The sequence below is a fragment of the Dasypus novemcinctus genome, chromosome 21 (assembly GCF_030445035.2).
Source record: "Dasypus novemcinctus isolate mDasNov1 chromosome 21, mDasNov1.1.hap2, whole genome shotgun sequence".
NCBI classification, from domain to species: Eukaryota; Metazoa; Chordata; class Mammalia; order Cingulata; family Dasypodidae; genus Dasypus; species Dasypus novemcinctus.
Window position 1 is genome coordinate 84,093,319 of NC_080693.1, and position 26,250 is coordinate 84,119,568.

At 58.7% G+C, this 26,250-nt stretch overlaps 3 protein-coding genes across 9 annotated transcripts in view; 2 read left to right on the top strand and 1 right to left on the bottom strand.

Moving 5' to 3' along the window:
* TBC1D16 (TBC1 domain family member 16) overlaps positions 1-24,938 on the bottom strand; it is a 76,776-nt gene extending 51,838 nt beyond the window's left edge. Inside the window, exons 1-3 of one of the 4 annotated variants that reach the window (XM_058284835.2) lie at positions 24,868-24,938; positions 7,969-8,203; positions 6,095-6,695 (exon numbers count right to left, since the gene is read on the bottom strand). In XM_058284835.2, the coding sequence (XP_058140818.1) occupies positions 6,095-6,695; positions 7,969-8,146 (779 nt within the window). In that variant the 5' untranslated portion in view covers positions 8,147-8,203; positions 24,868-24,938. Of the gene's footprint in view, positions 1-6,094; positions 6,696-7,904; positions 7,916-7,968; positions 8,204-24,867 lie in introns of those variants that run through there. The other 3 variants (XM_058284834.2, XM_071210836.1, XM_058284836.2) reach the window with 3 other exon arrangements.
* On the top strand, positions 24,379-25,173 carry LOC139437252 (uncharacterized). The gene has a single exon (XM_071210915.1). The coding sequence runs from the start codon at positions 24,379-24,381 to the stop codon at positions 25,171-25,173; it is 795 nt and encodes a 264-aa protein (XP_071067016.1).
* A 504-nt stretch (positions 25,174-25,677) lies between these two features.
* CCDC40 (coiled-coil domain 40 molecular ruler complex subunit) overlaps positions 25,678-26,250 on the top strand; it is a 55,954-nt gene continuing 55,381 nt past the window's right edge. For 2 of the 4 annotated variants that reach the window (XR_011646965.1, XM_058284838.2), the window contains exon 1: positions 25,681-25,710. Coding sequence is in view for 3 of the 4 variants with exons in the window: in XM_058284838.2 (XP_058140821.1) it covers positions 25,694-25,710 (17 nt within the window). In the remaining variant the exon portion in view is untranslated. Of the gene's footprint in view, positions 25,711-26,250 lie in introns of all 4 variants that reach the window. The other 2 variants (XM_058284840.2, XM_058284839.1) reach the window with 2 other exon arrangements.

The following is a 26,250-nucleotide window of genomic DNA, read 5'->3' on the forward strand; positions in this document are numbered from 1 at the left end:
CTCTTTGTTGTGTCACCTTGCTGTGACAGCTCTCCGTGTGTGCGGCGCCACTCCTAGGCGGGCTGTGGTTTTTTTGCACGTGCGGCTCTCCTTACGGGTGCACTCCTTGCGCGTGGGGCTCCCCTACGCGGGGGACACCCCTGCGTGGCAGGGCACTCCTTGCGCGCATCAGCACTGTGCGTGGGCCAGCTCCACACGGGTCAAGGAGGCTCTTGGTTTGAACCCTGGAACTCCCACGTCCCATGTGGTACACGGACACCCTATCCGTTGAACCAAATTTGCTTCCCTACATGTGGCTCCTTAAAGCAACTGAAAATTAATAAAAATAAAATCCCCAACCCTGCATCAGCTGCGATTCGAGCGCTCAAGAGCTGCACGGGCCGGTGGCGTGGACCTGGAATGCGACCATCACCGCAGGAGGTCCAGTTGGGCAGCGCCTGCCCAGGGAGGCCGGGAGGACCCATGACAAGGCACAAGCAGCGCATTTTCCACGCCGGGCGGGTGACAGCAGGAAGAGGGAGGCGCTCACCAGCGGCTCTGCGCACCCTGCAGGCTGCCGGGGATTTGGGGGTTCCGGCTGGAGAGCAGCGCTGGCCAGGGACGGGTGTGCTTGCGTTTGGCCGAAATGCGCAGTGTGCCTGCGAGGAGGGTGGGGAGAGGAAGGGGAGGCGCAGGGCCTGAGGGCAGCGGGACGGTCGCTCGCCAGCCCCTGCCCACCTGGGCTGCGCCCGGCTCACCTGCCCAGGTGTCTGAGCTGCTAGAGGAAACGCTGCACCAAGGAGACCCCAGCGAGAGGTCCGAACCCTGCGGTGAGAGGCCACCTGGCCTGGCCGCCCTGGCGCAGCACATTCACCCGGGGCGGGGGTGGGGAGGGAGAAAAGCACCAAGACGGGCCAGGGACGCCCGGGGGCAGGTCAGTAGCTCCCGTTTCATCGCGTGAATGGCCCTCGGGGGCTTTCCATTAACGAGCTTGCCAGGCAGCGACATATCAGGCTGTCCTGCGCTGTGCAGGGTTCTAACTGGCCAATTTTTATAAAATGTTTTCATAAGATGGATATAATTGCAGTATAATGTGTTTGGAAATTGAGAAAAAAAAATTACTCGTAATCACCCTACTGTAACATATCAGGGTACCTTCCTCTCCGCCCGGCTGCCTAATGTGATGGCTGCTCACTACAGGTTGCGATTTAAATGAATTAATATCACATAAAATAAAAAACTCGGTGCCTCATGTGCACTAGCCACATTTCAAGTGTTCCCTAACCCGCAGCTGGCACTACCTATTGGACGGCATTGATCTAGAACATTCCATCAGGGGGCTGCGCTGCTCTGGACTGCGAATTCACGTCTCTATGCTGGTGGATTCTTTCTTGATACCTTAGGTATTCCCATAATGAAGCATAGTCCACAAATCCTGCAGACTCTTCCACGTGGCTGCACGGAGGTTCTGAATCTTTTGTGCAAGTCCGATGGCGACCCCTCCTCCGAAAAGTGCTCATTGATGGGCACATATTCAAAAAGCAGTCTAAGATTTCAGGGGGCTCGGGGACCCCCGTTGACAGCCCCGATCTAGTAGATGGACCTCAACTGATTCTCCTCATCCTATCCTTGGACATCTCCGTTCTTTTCCTTCCTTGTCCTCCTCCATCAACGTAAACAATGCCCTGAGGAACATCTTCATGCAAATGCTTTTTCTGGAATTTGGATGAGGTCTTTTTTTTTTTCTTTTGTCAAGATTTATTTTTCATTTATTTCTCTCCAAAAGAGACGTTTTGCCCCGGAGGGCAGGAGCTGTGCTTCGGTTCTTTATACGCACCCCAATGTCCACGGGCCGATGGACAGGCCGCAGGCCACCCACTGCTCTCAGGACAGGAGCTCGTGGCAGGACAGCCACGACCTTGTCTGGGGGTGACCCTCATCTCCATTACAACCTCAAGCCTCGACTCTGCCCCTGTGGGGGGAGTGGGACAGCAGGGTCCCCGAAACCCCAGCCCTGCTCTGTAGGTGCGTGGCACCCCGATTCGTCCGCAGCAGCCGCTCTTCCGGTCGACCGGCCGAGCGTTTCCTCCATCCCCCCAGGTGGGCCTTGTGTGCTCCTGTCAAGAGTAATGGAGAAGGGGGTCCGGGCCGCAGGCGGGGCCCACCCGCTATGGGGGCAGGCAGGGGGCCTCAGCCGCTCTGGGCCAGGCCCAGTCGGCTGGACCCCCCAGGGCGATTCCAACTGACGAAGCAGATGAATGTGGAAAGCCCAGGGGACGACGCCGTGGTTGAAGTCGGTCAGCCCTTCTTCGCCCACCTGCTGGGGTGACGGGGGTGGGGGGGGGTGGGAGACGCAGGGGCTGCTCCTGCCCCTTGGCCATCACATGCAGTTCTCCCGTTCTGCCACTAGAGGGAGCGCGCGGGCCAGCCCACCTTCTCTCCCCTCAGGGGTCTCTAATTAGGAACCATGACTGCAGGGGCGGCTGAGGGTCCCTGCAGGTCTGCAGAGCCAAATACCCTGCAGGGCATCTGGTCCAGCTGGGAGGCTGGCAGCCGGGGACCCTAGCTGACGCCCTCTGTGTCCTTGGGAGCAAGGACCACGCCTCTCTTTGTTGTACTTGTCCACAGGTACACCTTGGAATCACCTGGGCAATTTTTTAAAATGCTGCTGCCTGGCGCCTCCTCACCCCACCCCCCATGGATTCTGATTTGCCTGGTGCGGGGAGGGGGCTGGGAATGGGATTTTTAAAAAGCCGCTCAGGGATGTGCACGAGCAGCCAGGGCTTGACAGCGTCCAGTACAAGGGTCATTTCATCCAGGATGCCCAGCCCAGCCCTGGGCTAGGGGACAGAAGTCACCCTCACTTGTGGGAGACAAGCATCGCACACACTGCACAAAGAGCAAAGACAAATTCCACACAGGGTGAGCCAGATCTGCTCGCGTCACGCTCGCACGTGGGAAAATACGAGGCCCCCCCGGGTCACGTGGAGGCGGGGGGCCTCCCACTCATCGCCAGCTTGTTCCAAAGCCACACTGTGTCCAGCAGGGAGGCTGGACTGAACCGAAACAGCAGCAGAGCAACCCCAGAGAATTGTTGGGGCGCAGGTGCACAGAGGGCCCCAAGGGCAAGCAGCACCGAGGGGTCCAGGGCACTCCCTGTGGGTGGGGGGCGGAGGAGGTGGTCACGCCAGCGCGGCGGCCTCCGTCAAGGACCGCGGAGGATTGCGTATCCCGGCCCGGCGCTCAGCCGCACATCACCCACCCGGCCCTCTGCAGGTTCTGGGTGCAGCTCACAGCCGAGGGTCGGGATGAGAAGTAACCGCCTCAAGGTCGCGCAACCAGGGGGGAGCTGGGATTCGAGCCAGATGCCCCAGGTCCCAAAGCTCACACCCTCAGCCCCCTCTCGGCCCTGCCTCCTGGCCGCAGCCTGCAGGGGCAGTGGCTGAGAGCCCCGACCGTCGTCGTCCGCTGAAAAGGCGCCGGTGCTCTCATGGCAGAGCAGAGAAGGGCCCCGGGAGGACGGCGAAGGCCCCCCCCAAGCCAGCGCCACCTGAGTCTTGAGGGTCGTAAAGCAGAGGCCGGCGGTCAGGAGAGTGGGGGAGGAGGGAGGGAAGGGGCCCGCAGGCAGGGCCCGGGCAGAGGTGTGAACGTGGACATGGCGTGAGGGAGCCACGTGGCTCCACGGGGGGCCTGCGGGACGGGGACCTTGGACCCCGTGCTTCATCCCGAGGGCGACGGGCGGCCACCGAGGCCCAGAGCCTGGACAGCTGACCGGAGGGGTGGGTGCCAGAGACCCACGTTGGCCCGAGCGCCAGGTCAGCATGCGTCGGCGGAGCCCCGGTCCAGGGACGTCCTTCCCCCTCTTCGGACGCCTCTGTCAGCACCCAGGGCACCGCAGGCTCCCGGCATGTCCAGGACCTCGGCCCGTCTCTCAAGCAGCCCCAGGTGGACAGATGGCCACTAACCTAATTCATGGCGGGGAACCTGGAAGGTAAAAATGTGGTTCCCAAAGCACCACCACAGGGCCTCAGACCCCCACCGGGGCACGACGCCCGGTTTCAGCTCAGCCGTCCGAGGTGCGAATCCAAACGCACAGCCCAGTCGCCTGGGGAGTTTAACACAACTGCCCACGCCCGACGTCGCCACGCACACGCTGGTGCGGAATGGACGCCGGCCGAGAGCCGCAGGAGCTGCCCTTCTTAGAGGGAGGTCGGCTTCCCCGGGAGCTCTCGGCGCAGCCCGCCACGTGGGGGGGGCTCGGGGCGTGGCACAGGAGGCACGCTGACCTCCCACAGTCACCCCGCCAGGTGGACACGGCCAGTCTCGCCTCGCCAACGAGGACCCCAGGCTTCCAAGAGGACGGGCGCCTTTCCAGGCCTCTGCCGGGGGCCAGGCCTCCACCACGTCCCCTCGTTCCAAAAGCCGCTCCCTCGAGACTCCAGGGAGCTGAACTTGAAGTCCACGGCCCCGGTTCTAGTTCTGGTTCTGCCGCCAAGGGCTCAGCCACCGACGGGCGGTGGACAGTCCCTCCTTCTCTCTAAGGTGGAGGGCAGGGTGGGAGGGCGTGCAGAGGCCTTTCCTGCCCCCGGGGTGCTCGGGCGCCCGCAGGTACCCCTGCGCTGCCAGCCTGGCGCCGCCAGGGGGAGCCCCGAGCGAGCCCAGCCCAGGGGACCCGGGCTTGGGTTTTCTCCCACCCGGTGCCGGTCCGGTCCGGTGAGCCTCATCCGGCACCCGGAGTCCTCGGCTGTGGCTGACGGGGAGTTCCTTTCACGTGCTTTAGACAAATGCTACCCGTTCACCGTGGCTTGATTGGGCCAGAGCTTACAGAAGGGTAAGAATCACCGTGTCCTTCCTGCTGCAGCTGGCCAGCTGGCCCGCACCCCTGCACCCCGCTCCTTGGCTCCGGGTCGACTCGTCTGATGTAGCGCACACTCTCCTGCTATGGGGTCGACCCTGCTGTGTTCAATTCCCAGCTTGGCTAGCTTAATAGTTCCGTGACTCCAGAAGCTACTAAGGTTCTCTGAGCCTCAGTTTCCCCTTCTTCACAATGGGCACCTAGCTCATAAGGCTTGGGGGTTTTGCGAGCACAAAAACACATCACGTGGCGTTTGATGCTGATGCAGCACTCAGGTGATCCATACCTGGCCCACACCTGGCCCCACCTGGCACCACCTGGCCCATATCTAGGCCACACCTGGCCCAGAGCAGGAGCTCAGTGACGATTAGCCGACTGTTTGATGGACATCGGCTGTTAGATTGTTTGGTAGCACAACGTTTACACGCCTTAGAACTCCGATGAGAGCAAGGCCCCCCGCCCGAGTCCAGGAAGGGACGCCAGAGCCAGGCGTGGCCGTGTCCCGGGCTCGCGCTGATGGCTGTGAGGCGGGGGAGCCCCTTGTCCTGGAGCATTGGACCTGCCCGTCTCCATGAGGCCCGAGGCCCGCTGGCCAGGCTGCACGGTGGCCGCTGTGACAACGGCCCTCCCCTCCCAGACCATGCCCTGGCCCCGAGACCAGGCCGATTCCTGCCCCCTCCCAGCCCCCGCGCCGGGGCCGGGGCCCAAGCCAGCGAGCAGGCGAACGTGCTCAAGCAGGTAAAGGCCGCCAACACTCCCCCAGGACCGCGTCCCGTCATTCACAGCTCCACAGACGCCAGAACAGGAAACAGAAAGCGCAAAGGTCCCGCCGCCTGGACCGGGCCCAGTGGGGCAGCGAAGGGGGTCTCGGGCTGCCCCTGAGCCTGACGCTGCTACCGCGCCCTGCGGGGCTGTGGGGTAAGCAGGACGACCCCTGCCCAGCAGCTCCCTGGAGCCACGGCCTCGCGGGCTCTGGCCTCTGGTCAGGGCGGTCAGGCCGGGGCCATCTGGGGCCTGGGTCAGGCTGTGAAGGGAGCGAGAAGCCGAGGCCCCCGCGCGCGGCCTTCACGGGGCGCCGGGCGGTGGGACAGGGCGGGCTCGTCCTCACTGTTCCCCGGGGGAGCCGGGCGCCCGCAGGAGTGGGGGGCCAGGGGATGGGCCCCCCGCGGTGGGCACAGCAACGGGCACCCTCGGCCCCTTCTCGCTGTTCCGAGGCCAGGGCCTGCCCCGGAGGGCCGAGACCATACTCGAGGCACTCACCTGCTTCCACTTTCCAGAAACACGGAGCTGCTGCTCTCCACCAGGGCGGCGCTGATGGGCGACAGGCAGAATGGGGACGAGAGGGTGTCGGAGTCCGAGTCGAAGGAGCTGTCCCTGCTCAGGCCGCCGGCCGACAGCCCCGAGGAGCCCTCCTCGTCCCCGGGCTCGGGCCGTGGCTCCTGGCCCTCCCAGGCGCCGTCCTGCGAAGCGACCGTCAACAGGACCCCGGAGTCCCCGGGCGCCGGCCGCGAGGCGGGCAGGGTGGTGTCCGGCCCCGGGGGGCACCCGGCCGGCGGCTCCCTGTCCTCGGGCGAGGGGCTGCCGCACTCCGAGGCCCGGGCGCTCGGGGCCGCCGCCGACACGTCCTTGTCTTGTGGGGTCAGGGGGGGCCTCAGCTCCGCGGGGGATGGTACACGGGGGGTCCCTGAGCTCCGGGCGCGCCTGGCCCGTGGGCGGGGCGCCTTGCGCACGGGGGAGCTCTCGGGGGTGATGTAGCGCAGCGCCTCCTCGTCCTGCCTCTTGATGCGAGAGTTGGGGACCCACGCGAGGATGAGAGTGGCCCCCAGGAGCTCATCCTTCTCCATGTACAAGCACAGGTACCCTGCGGGAGGCAGCAGGACGCCGTGTCAGGGGAGGGGGCCACGGGCTGCGCTGGCTCCCCGCGGAGGCCACCGCCCTGCTGATGGGGAGGGTGGCACCGCGCAGATGCCTCGGGATTTGGGGACACACCTGGGCGGAAAAGAGACCATCGAGCTTGAACTGGACCAGAGCTTGGGGTATTTCCCAGATGCCCCCTCCTGGGAAAAGCTCTCAGCCGGGTGCTCTTCTGAGCGTGGGGCGCCCCCGTCCCACCTATCACCCCAGCCCTGCCGCTGGTCGGGGCGAGCCTGGGGGCCCGGGGAGCAGCTCTGCAGCCGCCGGGAGTCCAGCTTCCCGACTTCACCGCATCATGAGGAGGGGCGGGTTTTTAAATAATTCGTTGGCATCATTTAAATGTTGTTGGAATATAACTCACATACAGGAAAGCGCCCGCCTCGGTGGGATTTCTAACTTAGGTATTCAGGTGTCTCTTGGGGGCTTGCCCTGCGCCCTGCAAACAGTCGGGTGCACCTGCCCAAAAGGAAGGGAGCCAGAGGGCCGCGGGGGGACCCAGGGGCCGGAGACCTGCCCCCAGCCCCGCCCTGCCAGCTGGTGCCGAGTGAGCAGAGCCTCTGCCGGGGGGTGAGGGTCCCGGGGGACACCGAGTTCCAAGACGGCGCGGCCCGAATGAACCCTCGTCCTCCTCCGTCCCCGCTGGGAGTTTCTGTCCCTCATTCTGGAACGGGGGCACTGATGGCCAGGGACAGCTGGGTCAGTGACCGGCTGGGACTTCTGCCATGTCCCAGCGCAGCTTAGGGCCCTGCGCTCTCATCCCAGCCCTCTGGGCTGGAAGGAAGGAAAGTGGGGAAAGCGGCCGAAGCCCCCCTGGCTAGCAGGAGAGGCTGGGGGCGGGGGGCTGCCTCGGGACCCCAGCGGGAGCACCTGCCCCAGGTGCGGGTATCGGGCATCCGGGCAAGTGAGCAGGAAGGGGGACGACCCCCCAGGGCCCAGCCAACCTCGGTGCCCTCAGGCCCTCTTCAAGGGTACCCCACCCTGCCCCGATGTGTGTGAGTCAGAGGTCAAGGTCCTCAAGGCAGAAGGGGAGGCCGGAGGCTTTCGAGGTGCAGGGTCTGGTGGCTCTAGAGAGACGCAGGTGCTCTTTGGGGACCCTCATCTCCCAGCGGGACCCAGTGCAATGCTCCCCCCTCACCTGGGTGGTGCCCCCCCTCACCTGGGTGGTGCTCCCCCCCACCTGGGTGGTGCTCCCACCCCACCTGGGTGGTCTCCCCCCTCACCTGGGTGGTGCTCCCCCAGCCCCTGCAGCCCCTCCGGAGGGTGCACGCAGACATTGTTCTTGGAGTAGATGATCTCCCCGTCCAGGACCGAGGGGGGCCCGCTGCCGCCGCCCGGGCTGAGGGTCAGGAGGTCGGAGGCTTTGGAGGAGGCCCGGCGAAGGAGGCGGCCCAGAGACATAGCGGGGGGAGTGTGTCCATCCTCCACGCCCCCGGCCGGGGGCTCGTCCACACCTGCCTGGGGAGGAGCAGAGAGGGGCGCGTTGGGGCCAGGGGACTGCACGTGTGCCGGGTCCCCGGGCTGCGTCCCAGCTCCGCGCGGCACTCGGCCACAGGCAGCGGGTCCTGCCGGCGGGGGGGGGGGGGGCTGTGAGAGAGCAGGCGGGGGTCTTGCCCCCGGCACCCCCGCCCCCGGCACCCCCGCCTGCCCCTGGCACCCCCGCCCGCCCCCGGCACCCCCGCCCGCCCCCGGCACCCCCGCAGGGGTCGCGCCCCCGGGCACGGCAGGACGCGCAGCAGCAGCCCTGGCCTCGGCCCCCGAAGCCGCAGCACCTGCCCCCCAGGTGACAACCAGGAGTGTCCCCAGACACATGTGTCCCCGAGGGACCCAAGTCGCCCCCCGAGGAGCACCCCGGCCCTGTTCCCCCCGAGCGACGCCACGGAAGCCTCCGGGCTCCCTGCTCAGCTCCTCCTCCAGCCCCTGCGCTGGAATTCCAACCTGGCCCCCACGTCCTCTGCTGTGCTGCCCGGGAACACCCCGATTCTCCGTCCCACCCTTCTTGGCCTCTCCACCCCCCCACCCCGAGTGCTCAGCTGCCCGTGGGGTCCCGCTGTGCTGACGTGCCTCGGCTGGGAGGGGTGCTGCAGACAGCACCCGGGCACCCAAGCTCCCGTGCAGCGTGGCCTTTTCAAGTGCAGGCTCGAAACAGGGATCAGGGCCCAGAATCACCCAGAGCTCCTGCAAATGCCAGGAGAAGACGCCCGTCGGCCCAGCGGAGAAAAGCGCAACGCACAGAAGAGGAGACCCAAGTGAGGAGAGGGGCGCCCCCAGCGAGCAGGGAGCCGGGCAGAACCAAGGTTACCGCTAAAAGCACCGCCCATGCCAGGGAGGAGGGGGGCAGAGCTCCCACGCGCGGGTCTCCGCTCCGTGGGGAGGGGCTCGGCAGCTCTGCCCCAGCCAAGACGCCCAAACCCAGGAGCGCCACCTTTAGGGAAAACCGCAGAGCGGTTTTTCAAACCGAAAGTCACAGCACTGTAGAGGGTCATGGGCTCACATGGGGGTCAAGACCAGCACAAGGGAAGGAAAGACGAGAAAAGAACAGAAAGCAGCCTCGCACGCCGCGCGGGCCGACGGGCCACGGCCTGCGCTGGGGTGTGGACGCCGTTCTTTGTACTGTGCGCTGAGACCAAAACCTTTCGGAAGCTTCCACCTGAGAACATCTACGCCAGCTGTGCGAGGAGAAGCCCGCGAAGACGCCTCCGCAGCGCTGCGTGCGCGAGCGAAGGAGCGGGAACCGGCCCAGGCGGCAGCTCCAGGCACCCACCCCGGTGTCTCCCCGCAGAGGAGGTCGCAGGTGCTGCGGAGCCCAGCTGCGGGCGGGCCACGCATGCATCACGAGGCGCGCGTAAATCCGTGCTACCCCCTAGTCATCGAGCTGCAGGTGTCAGAGGCTCAACCTGGGCCCAGGAAGGGGACTTCAACTTAATCTGCAACGTTTATTTCTTTGAAAGACCTGAAGTCAATATGATAAAATGATCAATCGGTGCAGGGTCCCAGGGCGTGTTTTATTGTTCTTTGAACCTTCTGCATTTTTGGCATTTCTCCAAAAATCCAGAGCTGATGAGGGAGGACAAGCTCTTCTCCCGCTTGGACAGGATGGGGGGTACAGCCAGCCCAGCAGGACCTGTCCTGCTCCAGCAGGTGAGACTGGGTCTCTGCTGTCCTCAGCCCCACCTGCCTCCGGGGTGCCCCCTCCCGTGACCGCGTCTTCTAGCCTCCTCAGGCTTCATCTACGGATTTCCAGTCGCCTCTCCCCACGACAGCCTCGGACCACTCCCCCTGCCTCCCGATCCCTGCGTCTTCCCACCGGAAGGGCTGCCGGTACCCTCCTCCCCCCACCAAGCTCCCAAAGTCACCTCTGAGCACCACCCAGTCCTGGGGGGCTGGTCCTTACCCCTGAGCCACGGGCGTCTCAGCCACGTCCAGGTCCCCAATCCACCCCAGATCCCCCCAGCCCCCCCGCAGGCGTCTTCCTGTCCCACCACTCCCCGTGTTGGTGCAGAACGAAGTGGAGCTCCCGTTCGGGGGTCGGCAAACGTGGAAATACTCCCGGCGTGCTGGGCCACTGCGGCCTCGGCCGCAAGCCTCGTGGCTGCCGTGGATGAGCGCGTGAGTGAGGCTGGGGGCTCAGGAGACTTTATCGATGGACTCCGAAGCTGAATTTCCTATAATGTTTCTGCACTACAAAATCTTTTCACTTTTTTCAATCATTTTAAGATGTAAAATCCATCGTCAGGCCGCAGGCCCTGCGATCCAGGGAGACACTGTGGGCCGTGGTTTGCTGACCACATCCTCAGCCTGCTGGCACCTGAATTCTGCAGGGGGTCTCCTGGCCTCCGCCGCCAGGCGGGGGTCCTGCGGTGTCTCCCTCACCGCAAACACGGCCGTTCTTACTGAGGAACGCCTCAACGCACGCTCCCATGACCAAGGAAGGAGGCTTAGAAAAGTCACTCTGGAACCTCACTTCAAAATACGTGCTGTCCTTTCCAACAACCCACTGGGAAAAGCCAGGTCCTCGTTCTAATCCACTCCCGATGACCAGAAGAGTTTTAAAATTCAAAAATTCTTCAGGAATGCCAAGGTCAGTGAAAGAGCCGTAAAATAGCATACACGCGCCCTTTCTGTAGACCAGGGCCGTCCAGAAGAAGGACAACGGGGCCACATCTGTAATTGTAAACGTTCTAGTAGCCACACTAAAAAAAAGTAAAAGGAAGCAAGTACAATTCATTCTAATAATATGCTTTATTTAACCCAATATATGTAAAATATTATTTTAGCATGGAATCAACATGGAAAAGTGATCAGACATATTTTACATTCTGAAGTCTTTAAAACCTGGTGTGTATCTTGTGCTCACAGCACAGCTTGACTCGGACCGTCCACGCCTCCGGGTGACTCACGGCCTCCACGTGGGCCGAGCCTCTGGCAGGCCTGGCCCCACCTCCTCTGGAGTCCCAAATGGAATTACTTAGTTTAATCATCCTAATCACCAGGGCTGGCTGCAAACAACTCTCGGCTGTTTCCAAAAATCAAAACCATCTTTAAGTGAAGATGTTTTACCACCACTGAGGCTAATCAAAAGAACATGTTGGAAGTTTTAAAGGGGATTCCAAAATAGGAGTACAGCAGGGGACTTTAACCCTTGCTGGCCTCTGCTAAGCCCAGAAGTGCAGTGTGCCAATGAGAGAGCAGGCTGAAGCACCCAGGAGCTGAGTCGGCGAGCAGAAAGCCCCGGAACCTGGGTGCAGTGCTGGGGCCCCCGCCTCACGCCAGGCGCCGGAGTGCGCAAGGTCAAGCCCACCTCCCCGTATTTGTTCTGGGTGATACGAGGCTGCTTTTGGATAAAAGGCTAATGTTCAACATTAGCCTCTACTGTTCTCTATCTTGAGACAATTCTCATTTATTTTTTTCAGAGCATTTATTCTTTGCTGAGCTATTTCATTAAAATGAAACCTGGTTCCCAACCACAGGTCTCTACCACACTACAAGCAGAGAGTCCTTGGTCTCCTGTTTAAAACTTTTTAAAAATTATGAAACATGCTAAGTAATCAATCTCAATCCAAAAATATTTTAGTGTATTTTCTATCGTCTAGCTTAAAAAAAAGAAAAAGCTGTGGACTTATACCCCATCTTGCAATCAGTGAGTTCAGGGGCTTTTAACCTTTTCTGTTCCATGGACCCCTTTGCTAGTCAGGTGAAAACCACGGACCCCTACTAAGTCCACACTATGCTGTGTGTTATTTAATAAACATTTCACACCCACACCATGTCCCCACAAGAATAACGGTTTTTTGAATTTCAATTCGAGCTCACAGGCCCCTTATAAAGACCTCTAAATTAGGTCCTATATTCCGCCATGTTATTTACAAGTTTAAAAATTCAAAATGCCAACATCCCACCTTAACATCTGCATGTATTTCCATGGATGCACCATTCTTTGTTTGCTCTATATTTTCATTATTATGTTATACTTTCAAAGCAAATTTTATGTCAATGTTACAAGTTACTCCGTTAACACAAGATAATAAAAATAACAATAAATCTGCTTTGGTCCGTTGTTATACTCCCCCCTTATATTTGTTCATTTCTCAATCTTGAGAGATTTGGAACGATGTTTGTTCTGACTGCTTCACACTGAGATGGGGCAGAGGAAAGAAATTGTTTTGCTTGCAGTTGAAGCTACTCCTTGTTTCTGGGATGGGACTTGTCCATCATTACTGCTTTTGTTTGTTCTGTTTTGTCTTGCTGAGGTACTGGGGCTAGAGATCGATCCCTGGACCACGTATGTGGGAAGCAGGCACTCAACCTCTTGAGCTACATGCGCTCCCCGACATCATCTTGTTAGTTGTCCAGGGCAAGCCCGAAGAACTGGAGAGTAGGAGTTGGCTGCAACTCTGGTGGGTTTCAGGGCTCAATTGGGATATAAATGACCTGAAGACTTAAGTCTCCCAGAAACATATTTAACAGGTACACTGAAAATTATAGGTTCAAATAAAAAGGGAAGAATCATGAGTAGGGGAATTATAAATGAATATAACTATGTTACGTTGGGAAAATAGATTATCATGTATTCCCAGATAGGGCCCTCCAAGGGAATGTTGATTTCATGAGGCCACATGGCTTGCCTGTGGTGTCCGGATGTCCCTAGAGCCCTTGGGAGCACTTTTATTTGAGGCACTGTTTACTGTGGCAGTTTGTGAAATCTGCCCAAGCCTGCATAAGTGTGACCTCCAGAATGACCTCCTGCCTCACTTTGAAATCTCTTAGCCATAAAAACTTTTATTTAATATTTCCCCCTTTTGGTCAAGGACTTTTTCCAAATGCATTGCTGGTTAATACTTGGTAGTACTCCCTCGGTGCCAGGGAGGCTTATCCCTGGGAGTCATGCTTCATGTCAGAGAGAAGGTAGTGCATTTATTTGCAGAGTTTGGCTTAGAGAGAGGCCACATTTGAGAAACAAGGAGGTTTTCAGGAGGTAACTCTTAGGCATTAATTATAACTAGGCGTAATTTCATTATTATAGGAGAAAGGTTCATAAGTGGATGCACCATTCTGGCCACCATTGCCAGATGTTTGCTTTCTAAGTAGTTGCTATTTAAATAACAAACCTCTATATTTTATAATATAATTTATATTATTATATTATTTATAATGTAACGTATAAATATTCATCCATATTTCTCATTATTTCCTTAGGATAATTCCTGGGGTTCCTGGCTATTTTCCCAGAGGATAAACTGGATCCCTGATACAGGGTCAAATGGATTTCCAAAAAAAGGTTCCAGCATTATCAGGGATTTAAATCTTTGTCAATTTGGTAATTGAAAATGATTTTTATTATTATTATCAGTTCCTTGAGCAGATTGTCCTATTTTTATTAGACATTTGTGTTCATCCTGTCAATTGCCTTTGCCAATTTTTCTGCTGGGCCGCTGGAATTCCAATTGATGTGTAAGAACTCTTTATATAGTAAAGATCGTAATCCTTTGCTGTATCATTGCATTTGTTGCATGTCTTTCCCAATTTGTTTTTGCCTTTTGGTTGTACTATCTACTTTCAAGTGCAGAAGTTTTAAACTTGTATGCCGTCAAATCGATGGTCACCTTTTCTTAATGACTTATTAGTTTTAGGCTTTACATAATCCTTCGCAAGCCAAAGATCCACTTCTAAACACTGGCTTATATTTTTTCTAAGTTTCTTATAGTTTCAGTTTCCAATGAACTATCTTAAATATTTTTTTTTAAAAACCTAACTCAAAGTATACATTCACCTGAAAAGGCTACACATGTTAACAAATGTATCAACCGGGGCACTGAATCAGGAGGTTTGTATTGTTTTCCTTGTTACTTCCTGTTTTAAATGTTCTTGCAGTTCTTTGATAGAAATAGGGAAATCAGTGGCAGCCTAATGGAGGTGCATTGTTTGTTACTGAAACTTTACTGGAATTTAGAGAGACGGGGTTCTGAGTGGTGACCCGGCCTGGGCCTCACTCTCGATTTCTCACACACTGCGCAGGCCATGAACAAACGTGTTAAGTCCGTGACTCTCACATGTCCACACGCCCCAGGGAGAACATCCCTGGGACCGGCGGGGGTCAGCAGCAAGTAGGGAGGTGGGGGGAGTTTACTTCTTCCCCCTTCACCCCCACCCCGCTGAGAACACCTCGAACAAAACAATTTCCTCAAAAACTCCTGGGACTTCCTTTTCAACGATAATTCCAGCAGCCCTACCCCCTGTTCAGAGAAACCCCCTTGTTGGGACGAGGGGGAGAACACTCCAGGGCGAACGGCTGATGGGGCTCCCCGCACTGGCTTGCTGGAGGCTGAGTCCCCGAGCTGCTCGCCGCCCGCCTCATCACCCCGCAGCTCCGGGGGTCCGAGAAGCCTCCCTCAGCGTGCTGCAGCTCTGCACACACACGTCCCCCCGCAGGCGCTTCTCCCCCAACTCTCTCTTCCGGCCTTACTTTTCCACTGCTTAGAGAGCTCTTTCCTAAGCGGACTTGGCCCAGTGGTTAGGGCGTCCGCCTACCACATGGGAGGTCCATGGTTCAAAGCCCGGGCCTCCTTGACCCGTGTGGAGCTGGCCCATGCGCAGTGCTGATGCACACAAGGAGGGCCGTGCCACGCAGGGGTGTCCCCCGCATAGGGGAGCCCCATGTGCAAGGAGTGCGCCCCGTAAGGAGAGCCGTCCAGCGTAAAAGAAACGCAGCCTGCCCAGGAGTAGCGCCGCACACATGGAGAGGTGACACAGCAAGATGATGCAACAAAGAGAGACACAAATTCCCAGTGCTGCCGAGAATGCAAGCAGACACAGAAGAACACACAGCGAATGGACACTGAGAGCAGAAAACGGGGGGCGTGGGGCGGGGGGGAGAGAAATAAATAAAAATAAAAAGAGCTCTTTCCAACACGAGGGCCATGGGTCCAGGAGGCCCCCTACCCCGGGGGTCCTTCCGGGGACCCCTCACTTCCACCCGGATCGAGAACATGATTTTAACCCATTTTTCAACTTGGGCCAGGGGGTGGGCTCGGGGTGGGAGGGACCTCAGCTGCCCACCCTGGCTCCACCACGGGCACCCCTCCCCCCGCGCACCCCACAATCACAGCTTTGAGCGCTGTGGCCGGGCCAGATCGGCCTTCCGGGTAGAAGAGGCTGGACCCACTCTCCGGGGGCGCCCAGTTAGCCCCCACAGGTCATCAGCTGGATGGCAGACAGCGGGGGGCGCTGGGTGGAGCCGGGGTTAAGGAGCGCCAGTCCGCGCGTGCGGCGGGCAGGGCAGGAGGCCACGTGCAGGCACCCTGCGTCCTGAGCACGTGGGACCCCCCTGGACGTGGGTGCCCGTGTTCTGGGATAGCGAAGGAGCAGGCCTGGGGGCGCTCCTGGGGAGAAGCCTAGGGACCCAGCCTCGCACCAGGCCTGGGGCGCCCATGGGGTGGCGCTCACTGCACAGCACCATCCTGGCCCCTCCCCACTGCGGCGTCCCCAGGAGCCCAGCACCGTGCCAGGTCGACCTGTCAGCCGTGTCCTGCGAACCGTTCCTCTTCCCAGACAGGGAAATGCGGAGTCTAGCCTGGGCTCTCCTTGATTTCTCTAAATCCACACATCTGGGGCCACTTCTTGGGGAGCAGGGCCCCCCCAGTGCTGCGGTTTGACTCACTCTTGGATTCCTAAGTCTGTCCTGGCTGCTCAGAGCCCACCGCTCCGCTCTGAGCTGGTGCTCCCCCGGGCCCCCACCTATCATACAGGAGGTCCAGGGTTCGCTGCCCAGGGTCTCCCGGTGAGGGCAGGCTGGCCTGTGTGCCGAGGTGGCCCTCGCGGAGTGCTGGCCTGTGACGAGTACTGCCCTGCGCAGAAGCGCTGGCCCACGCAGAAAGCTGGCGTAGCAAGATGACTCAACAAAGAGACACAGAGGAGAGACAAGAGATGCAGCTGATCAGGGAGCTGAGGTGGTGCAAGAGAATGATCGCCTCTCTCCCACTCCGGAAGGTCCCAGGATCGGTTCCTGGAGCTGCCTAATGAGAAGATAAGCAGACACAGAAGAACATACAGAGAGTGGACACAGAGAGCAGACAAAAGGGGGAATGGGGGGGAGAAATAAATAAATAAATCTTTTAAATAGATAAATAACTCAGAAAGGTGGCTCAGGGCACAGAGCAGTCCCAGAGCCTGAGACGGGCACGGAAGACGCAGGGGGGGCCAGGCAGGGGGGCGCCTGGCCCACCTGGGGGAAACCCACCAGGGAAGGTTTGGCTGGAACCTCAGCAAGGAGCAGGGGTGGAGGAAAAACCCCGAAGGGCTGGAGCCCCAGAGCGCGCAGGCTAAGGAGTGGGTGGGGTGGGCGCGGAAACGGGCGAGAACCTGGAGACGACGCAAAGGAGGGCAGGTGGGGGGGAGTCCTGCAGCATGAGCAGCGGCCGGCTGCACCGAGGGATTTGACGGGAGACCTTCCCAATCGCCTGGGTCCACCAGAAGCCCGGCTTTAGCGGTCCTGGGGCCCAGCGGCCGAGTTAACTCCCCACCGCGGCCGCAGGGACCCCGGGGCCCGAGGGGGATGCTAGTGAACAAAGAGACGCTCCTTGTGGGAGGCCAGGAAAGTGGGCTCCGAAAAGGCTGCCCGGGGGTGGGACTCGGAGAGGAGCCCCCGGGCCCCGCCAACGCCCCGCCGCTCATCACGTGGGCAGAGGAGGCAGAGGAGGTCACAGGGTGCATCTGGAAGTCTTTAAACATCTTCCAGGGCGGACTGCCTAAGACACAGCAGGTGAGCTAACACTTGAAAGGGAGCCGGAAGGAGGCTGCAGTGGAGAGCAGCACCCAACTCTCCCGTGTCCAGGAGGGACCGAGAGGCTGGAAGCCACAACAGAACCCGCAGGCTAGAAGCATCTAACAATTACAGATCTCCCCAAATCCTGAGAGCTGAGGGCAGATAGTCGTAGCGAATGGCAGGTCCTCATTCTCCTCAAACGCAGTCACGGCAGGTTTACTGTAAACAGTTATGTCCATGATCCTAGATAAGGACGTTCCTGAAAAATCCACAAGGCTACTAGCGCTAGTAAACAGTGGTGGGGTACAAGAGCAACACGCACAGATCAGCAGTACTTCTATACACCGGGAACGTACGATCTGAAGAGGAAATCAAGAAAAAAATTCCATTTACAATAGCAACTAAAGGACTCAATTACATAGGAATAAATTTCACCAAGATGTACTGGACTTGGATATGGAAAACTACAAAACATTGTTGAAAAAAAAACTAAGAAAACCTAAATAAATGGAAGGACAGTCTGTGTTCATGGATTGAAGAACAAATATTGTGAAGATGTCAATTCTACCCCAGACAATTTATAGAGTCACACAATCCCAATCAAAATTCCAACAGCCTTCTTTGCAGAAATGGAAAATGCAATGATCAAATATATATGAAGGATAAGGGGCCTGGAATAGCCAAAACCATCTTGAAAAAGAAGAACAAAGTTGGAGGAATCACGCATCCTGACTTTAAAACATACTACAAATCTACAGTAATTCAAAACAGGTGGTAACAGCCTAAGTCCCAAGGTAATCAAATTGAGAATTCAAAAATTTGAACCATCTGCCTTGAGGCACAATGACCAGCTGAATTCTGGCTCACCCATGTTCACAGTGGCATTCACAGGAGTCAAAAGGCAGAAGCAACCCAAGTGTCCATCAACCAATAAACGGATAAACAAAATACGGCATCTACATGCAATGGAATATCATTCAGCCGTAAAAAGGAATGAAGTTCTGGAACATGCTACAATGTGGGTGAACCTTGAAGATACCACGCTGAGTGAAATAAGGTGGACACAGAAGGACAAATAGTATATGATCTCACTGATATGAAATAATCAGAATAATAAAATCCATGGAGTCAGAAACTAGAATCCAGGTTACCAGGGGCTAACATGGGGTAGGGAATGGGGCGTCAGCGCCTAATGGGTGCAGAGGTGGTTGGGGTGATGGAAAGCCTTGGTCATAGTTGGCAGTGGCAGCACAACACTGTGAATTAACACCATCGAATGGTATATTTGAATGTGCTCAAAAGGGGACATTTTAGGCTGTATATATGTTACCAGAATAAAAATGTAAAAAAACAAATTTAAAAAACCCCATAGAATTATAAGCACAGCGCACCCTAATGTAAACTATGCACTATAGTTAGTAGTATAATTATGTAATTATAATAGTATTGTTTCATTACTTGTACCCAAAGTACCACACTAATTCAAAGTGTTACTAATAGGAAAAGCTGTAGCGGGTGAGTAGGGGGTATGCATTTTGTATGGTTTTTCTGTACGCCTCCAACTTCTCTAATTAAAAAAAGAGTCCAGCCAGTGCTGCTGATTTTAGGTAATAAACTGCTGAGTCCAAGCCATCCCTGAGAAGTTCCTTTTCTCATGTGTCTACCAGAATGTCATCCAAAGTAAAGTCCCAAAGGCCTTTTATATTTTTGCAGTTGGCACAGAGAAACACAGCAACAGAGTAAAGCCAAAATCTAGAACGCTCATCAGCTGGAGTATACAAAAAAAAAAAAAAACCCAAAAAACAAAAGGTCACGGTTTTAGAAGGTACAAAATAAAAACGTCAGTGCCCATTTTGAACCATCTGCCTTGAGGCACGATGACCAGCTGAATTCTGGCTGCTTTGAGCCACCAGAGACCAAGTAGGTCGGGCCAGATTGAGGCAAAATGGGCTGTTGTGTAATTCGAAGGAAAGAACAACTTGGCCTCCCCTCAACAAAAACACACACACTCATAAAACAAAAACCCTCCGCGCTGGAGAGCCGTTCTTTTCCATCGACCGGCCACCGTTTGGAATGCCATCTGGGCAGGGAGTGACCGCAGCAGGCGGCCAGGTCAGCAGGAGCCACTTCCAGGAAGGGGCAGGGTGGGCATCGGTGGCTGGGGGCACTGCCTGGGGAGGAAGAACAAGGGAAACCACAGAGGAGCAGAAAAGGAAGGAAGAGAAGGAGGGAGGGAGGGTGGCAGAGAAGGGGGGAGGGCGGGCGCGCGCCCAGGCTGCAGGGCAGCGGCGCCCAGTTCCTGTTTGGCAACCCGGGTCCGAGCCGGCCCTGGGCTGGCCGCTGGGTGTGGAGCCCTGCTCTTGACCACGCTTCCTTCCGTCCTCCCTCGAGGAGCCACCTGGCCGGGCAGCAGGCAGGGCTGGTGGGGCTCGGGGTGTGTGGGGAGGGTGTGTGTGGGGGTGTCTCCTCCAGGGACTATCTACTAGGACACTCTTACCACCCTGAATCCATCCCCCGAGATTTGGTGATTTGGACCCGAGGGCAGAGAGGACTCCTGGACTCTGGGAGAGCAAAGTCACCAAAAAGCCAGACAAGAGCAAAACGCGGCCTGAGCACTAGACGTGGCCATCGAGCAAAGACCCCGGCCTCCGCGCGCTTCCGCTCCTGTGCCGTGTGTCCTCCGGCCCCAGGACACAGCAGCGGCTTGAAGCCACACGCACCTGCCCTCCCACGGCGCCCGAGGCCGGCGGTCTAAACGGGCCGCGTCAGCAGGACCCTCCCGGCGTTGAGAGGCTGCCGCGGCCCCCCGGGCGTGGCCCCTTCCTCTGCCTTCAAAGCGAGGGGGGCAGGTCTGGCTCACGGCGCGCCGCTCTGTCCTCCCCTTACTCCAGGACGCCCGTGGCGACGTCAGGCCCCTGCGGGATCCTCCCCCAGCTCAAGGGGAGCTGGTCCGCAGCCTTCGTTCCACCTGCAACCTCAACCCTCCCTTGCAGGTGCAGCCACGTGTGCAGGTTGCAGCGACGAGGACGTGGATGTCTTCAGAGGGGCCGGCATCCTTCTGCCAACCACACCCTGCCGAGACCCTGCCAAGAGCTGGCACCTAACTCTCGGAGACATGCCCACCGACCTCCAGACCCTCAAGTGGAGTGATACCCCCTCAAGCTATTTGATGGGGACCCCGCATTCCCATCGGGAGCCAGGGCACCTGGGAGAACTCTTCGACCCAAAGCCCTGGTTTCTGGTCCTATATGAAGGGCTCCACAGATTCCCAAATAGGAAAACAAATAGGCGCAAAGGTGCAAAGGTCTCTTCCGGAACCCTCCCTGGAAGAGCAAAGAAGCAGGGCAGCCTGGAGCTGGTGGGGATGGGAGCTGCTGGTCCCGGGCTGGGCGCTTTGCACCCCACCTGGCCTTTGCACCCCATGGGTCTGGGAGTCCCCAGGGCAGCCCACATCCTGGGTCACAGCAGGGGGAGGCAGCTGGGGGGGCAGTGGACACTTAGGGGGATGGACGAAGCTGCCCCTGGCCTTGCCGCTGTCAGGCTGCGCAGGCACAAAATGCCCTACGCCCTGCGCACCTGCCACGTGGCCAGTGGAAACCGGTCCATCTACTTTACCCCTGAAGCCCCAGCAATCAAGAGCAGGGTAAGCCGATGCCTTGTTAAACACCAGCCGGACACATGCAGACAGGGTCGTTTTCCTCCCACAGAACATCTGCTTCCAACATGCTCTCTGTGCCTTCCCTTCTGCCTTTGCCAGAAGCAGGCATGCGTGGTGCCGTCCCCCGGGAGCCCCAGGCTTGGAAGTTTAAAGAGTGAAATAAATCCTGTGGGCAGGCAGGCCGGAAGCCCCATCCTCGGGCACCTGGTCTCGTGAGGCTGAGCCCCCTTGGCTCTTACCAGCTAAGACACCCGTGCGGCTGACAGGACCCCTCTCCTGGTTAGATTTAACTTCAAGTGATGGGATTGTTGCCGAAGGAAAATACATTGGCTGCACACAGGCATCGCGCTCAGGAGTCACATGGAAAAGGTCATAGCGCAAACAGGGGGCTGCTGCGGGCTGAGCTGCTGCGTGGAACCGCGAGCAGGGCGATCACTGGTACGTAGGATCAAAGATCGAGGTTCAGGCACAAAGTTCTGGAGCCTTCCACCACGTGCAGAAGCATCTTCCAGAGGCTGCACTTGGACAAGACAAAGAAACGAGGGCAAGGGGAAACCTAGGGACTGCTTAGCTGTGACTCTGCTCTTCCAAATGTCACCACCCACTCCCTGGAAAACCCCAAAGCCTCTGCCTCCATGGAAAACGCATCTGCTATTATTTTGTCAGTCACAGCAAACACAAAAATCCTATTTTTTCCCCAAAGAGCCAAGGAAGTAGGGCTTGGGAGAAGAAACTTAAGAGTTAAAGCTAGGATCTGGGCCAAGGAAGGGCAAAACACAAAATCCAAAGGGCCAGGAGAGAGGCGAACGCACCCGGGAGACCCCGGCCGACCCCAAAACTGGGTAACATACACGGGGCTTCTATATTGTACTGATAAACGTTGATCTCCAACGGACCTCACGCCTACGGAAAGCAGTGGCTGGGCACCACAAAACAAAAATCACACCAGGAACACACAGCACGAATGTACTGACAAGCCCCCTAAAAGGCAGCACCGCTGATCTGGCTTGGGGAAAGCATCTTAGTTATAGAAATTGCAAAGCAAGAGGGCGTCAAATGGTATGGTAAAGGCCGCCCTTTCCCTGGCTTCGGGCAAGGTAGAGAGTGGGATGGGAATCTCTCTCAGGTCACTCAGCAGGGGTAAGCCAAAGTGTGCAAGGGATCACAGACGCAGGCTGTGCGCTTGGACATCAGCGTGGTTTCTACAACAGCCAGTTCAGAAAGCATGGAGAAGCTCCTGCCACAGCTCAGGATTTGCAGTCCCGTGGGCCCAGGTACACTGGTGACGTACATCGACTTCAAACACCTGTAGACTCACCAGCCAAGGCGCAGCAAGAGAAGGACACGCTGTTCTAATTGGATGGTGGATCTGGGCCCTTTCTATTCCTTTCTTTGTGCTACCCAAACTACAGAAGCAGCTGAGGGCAGAAAATGAACTTAGCTTTCAAGTGGCCGAGCTCTCCCAGCCTCTGAGGATGGTTACCTAAGACCTGAGGCTAGAGCAGAGGACCTGCTGCAGATCAGATCCCCCCAGGCAGCCCATGAAGGCAGGTGCGTTAGAGACGCAAGACCAGGTGGCCCAAGGACCAACAGGTGGTCAGCAGGAAAAATTAAATACCACAACCAAAGTGAATGGGAAAAGATTTCCTACATCATTTGTCCGTGTTTGGGGGGAGAGAGGGAAAAGTTGTGCTTCTTTCACTGTACGGCGACCTCATCAACATACATCAACATGTTACAACATAACACAACTCAACTCAATACAATTCGATTCAATGTACATCAACAAAATCAGCCCCCACTGCTACAAATCCTTCACATTCACTGCAAGAATCTAAGTAGCCAGTCAGGACACCAAGAGAAAATTCCAGCCTGTAAAATGCCCCTCTTCTGGGGGCATGTGCTAAAACCTTTACCGGAGGTCTGTATTGCCACCCAACCCGGTTGGCAAGGGACCCGGCCTCTGGTCACGACACAAAGACCAGGGAGTAAATATGCCTAAATGGTGACGTGCACCTCTGTGTACGATCTGCTTTCCACACGACCGATTACACATACAAGGAGTCAAAAAAACAAAACCAGAAAATTTTTACCAATCTAGCTAAATGTGAAAAATCCAAATGATGATCAACAAAATTAAAGAAAATAATAGTGAGCACTTACTACGTGCCAGGCACTGGGGGCTTTAAACAATCCTCCCAAAAAGCCTTTCAGGTAGGTACTAGTGCTGTCCCCATTTTATAGATGGGGAAACTAAGGCACAAAGGGAGGAAGTAAGCAGTAGTTTCCAGGATCAGGATCAAACTCGCACAGTCTACCTTTGGAGGTCACGTGCTTAACCCCTGCACCACACTAACCCAAACCAGGTGTGCTGAGACCAGTCCAGCCGTACGTATGGTTGGTAATAGAAGCTCAACCACTGTCTTCTGAAACGCCCTTTACCTTTACACGAAGCCTGAGAGGGCCTTTGCAGGCTAAAGGTAACTGGCATTTTTCTGAATCACTTGGCAGAGTGAGCCATATTGGCAGGTCTGAAAAAAGGGGGCAGGGTGTACGTGGATGGGGTGAGGGGGCGGCTAGATGCAGAGCAGTTTTATGGGGCAGACCCTGGGGCTGTGGCTCCTAGCTGCGGGACTTGGGGAATTTACTTCTCTAAGCCTCAGTGTTCCCATCTGTAAAATGAGGGTAATGACAGTGAATGGATGCAGGATAATTAGGAGTGATTTGACAACCACCATAATTGCTCTAGGATTCAATAATTCCACCAGTAAGAAATCTCTAACCATATCCAAGATTTGCTTACCATAAACTCTCCACATACAAAAAAGTGCTTCAGGGAGTGGATGTGGCCCAGGCAGTTGAGCGCCCACCTCCCACATAGGAGGTCCTGGGTTCAGCTGCCAGTGCCTCCTTAAAAAATCAACAAGCAAAGCATATGAAAAAAACAACTCGGGGAAGCCAATGTGGCTGAGTGCCAGCTTCCCACTTACAGGGTCCTGGGTTCAATCCCCGCCCTGGGAACATCAAAAAGAAAGAAGCCTGTGGAGCTCAAGGGGTGAGTGTAGTCACACCACATACCAGGTCTGGGGTTCACTCCCTGGCCTCAAACCAAAAAGTGCTTCCAAGAAGCTGGTGCCGTGCCTTCCGATGCACACCACGGATGGCCTCCTGTACTTTAATAATCCTTTATTTAAAAAAGGCTTCAAGCTTCTTTAAAGTGTGTAACACTCACGAATCAACTTTAATGTCAACTTGCCTAGCGCGGAATTTCTAAAAGGAACCCACAGATTTTAAACAGTTCTCAAATGGATCTGCAGCAGATTTGGAGTGGAATTCCCCAAACCCAGGGAGAAGATGCTCTATCCTCTCTCTCCAGCTCACAGAAGCAGGCGTGGGAAAGCGAGCAGGTCCACAGGCCCCAGGGCCCGGCCGGCGGCAGCACAGCAAACTTCCCCGTGAGAAGAGAGACAACTTGGTGATGTCGCCTTCTATTTCTGAACTGAGTCTGAACTAGGCTGTGGGCCCCTCACGACACCGCTCCCTAGCATGGGAATAGCGATTTCCAGACTCACAGCCTTCTGGCAGGTTTCCTTAGGTTATTTTTAGCAATCTTAAATTGCCTTTCCCTCCATCCCTTTTCTTTTCTTTTCCCTTGTTTTGCTAAGGAAAGAACAAGGGGGGAAGCCCAGGCTGAAAGGAAATGAGTTTCCTGACATGTGGTTCCTAAGCAGCGCGGAACGGGCACCCGAAAGGCCGCAGTCGCTGAGGACGCGCGCCGTGGGGGTGGGAAGCCACTCTGGGGGGCCGTGTCCAGCCAACGCCCCCACCCCCAAGTCCCCATTCGCGTGCTCTGACAAACCAGACAAAGACCGCAAGTTCTCTGGTCCGCAGCTCCAGACAGGCGGCGACCGGGTCTCTCCGGAGTTAGGCCCACTCCCGGCGCAGGGGTCCCCACCCGCCGCGGAACGGGAGACCCCCGGCTTCCCGCTTCGTGATCCGAAGCCTCCCCTCCGCCCCGGCTCCAGGTCCGGGCCCCGCAACCCTCCGGGCTGCGGCCGGACCCCCGCCCCTCCCGGGCCCGGCCGCCGCAGGCCCACACGCCCGCGCGCCCCCAGTCCCCCTCGCCGGGGCGGCGCTGCGCGACCCCCGGCAGACCCCTCGCACCGCGCCGCCCGCGGCCCGCGGCCAGGCCCGGATACCCACCGGGTCCCGCGGCGGGAGCCGGATTCGCGCCGGCTCCGGGAGCCGCCGCCGCCGCCGCCACCGCCGCCGCCGCCACCGAGGCGCGGCGGGGCGGGGACACGCGGCGAGGCCCGGCCCCCGGCCCGCCCCCAGGCCCGCGCGGCCCGCCCCGGCCCGGCCCCCGCGCTGCCCCCGGCTCCCGGGCCCCGGTCCCGGCCCGACCTCCAGGCCGCCCTCGGCCCCAGCGCCGGCCCCCGGCCCCGGCCCTGCCCAGCCCACCCGCGCCCCACGATCACGTCCCCCCGGGCGCCCCGCGCCCCCCGCTGAGCGCAGGCAGCTGCCCGGGGCGCCACGCGAGCGCGCGCCCCTCGTGCCGCCCCGAGCTCCGCATTGCTGATGCCCGGGGCGAGACGGGAACGGCCCCCCGACGGCCCCCGGGCACCCCCCCCCCCAGGAGTCTTAGGGGTGGCCCTGGGCGGGGGCGCCCGAGCCCCGGGGCGGGAATGACGGAGCCCCCTGCGGCGCAGCCAGCCCCGGAGCCTCTCGCTCCGCCCCCGCCTGCTACCCTGCGGGGTCGCTCAGCCGCCCCGGGGGTCCCGGCCCCGTGCCCCGCGGCGCCGCAGCGCCCCCCTGGCTCCCCGGGTCCATTCCGGCTCTAGGGCAGAGTCCCCGCGGGACCGGCTCGGCGGGGGGACGCGGGAGCGCGCGGAGGTAGGCCTGGGTTTCGTGCATTTCCACGCGTGGACCCCCGGGCACCGCGGCCGCGCGGGGCGGCGCTCCCGGGCCCCCTGCGCTCGCGGCCCCGCGCGGCGGCCGGATGTTGACGCCGTCGCCTAGCAACGGCGAGATGGCGGCGCCGGGCGGGTGAGCGGGGCGCGGGGCGCGGGGCGCGGGGCGCGGGGCGCGGGGCGCGGGGCGCGGGGCCGGAGCCTCTGGGGGCCGCGCCCCTCGGGGCCCCGCGCCCCCTTCTCTGGGCCGCTCTCGGGCCCGCTACCCCACTCGAGGCCCTTCCTCTGCCCCCGCGCCGCCCCTCGCCTCGCCCTCCCGGTCCCCAGGCCCCGTCGCCCGCCCCCCGCCCCCCGCCCCCTCCACACCCCCTCTCCCTTTGTCTCCCCACCCCCGCCCCATCCCCCTCGAACAGGCGCTCTGCTCCTAAATCCAGGGGCTCGCGCGCCCCGCGGTCGCCATGGCAACGCTGGGCTGGGCGGTGGGGGCCGCGGGGCACCTGCGGGGGGCACCTGCGGGGCGGGGTCTAGGCCACGCGGCGCTGACCCTGCGCTGGGCCCCGCCGCCCGCCGGAGAGACCCCGCTCGCCCCTGCCTCGCGGAAGGGCGCGGCGTGCCCTCCTCCCCGGGCTGGCCGACCCGCGGCGGGTTCCCGGGCTTCGAGAAGCGCCCAGCGCAA

Bases quoted from the DNA above. Each gene is read 5' to 3' on its own strand.
- LOC139437252 (XM_071210915.1), top strand. From the start codon at position 24,379: ATGTGGTTCCTAAGCAGCGCGGAACGGGCACCCGAAAGGCCGCAGTCG.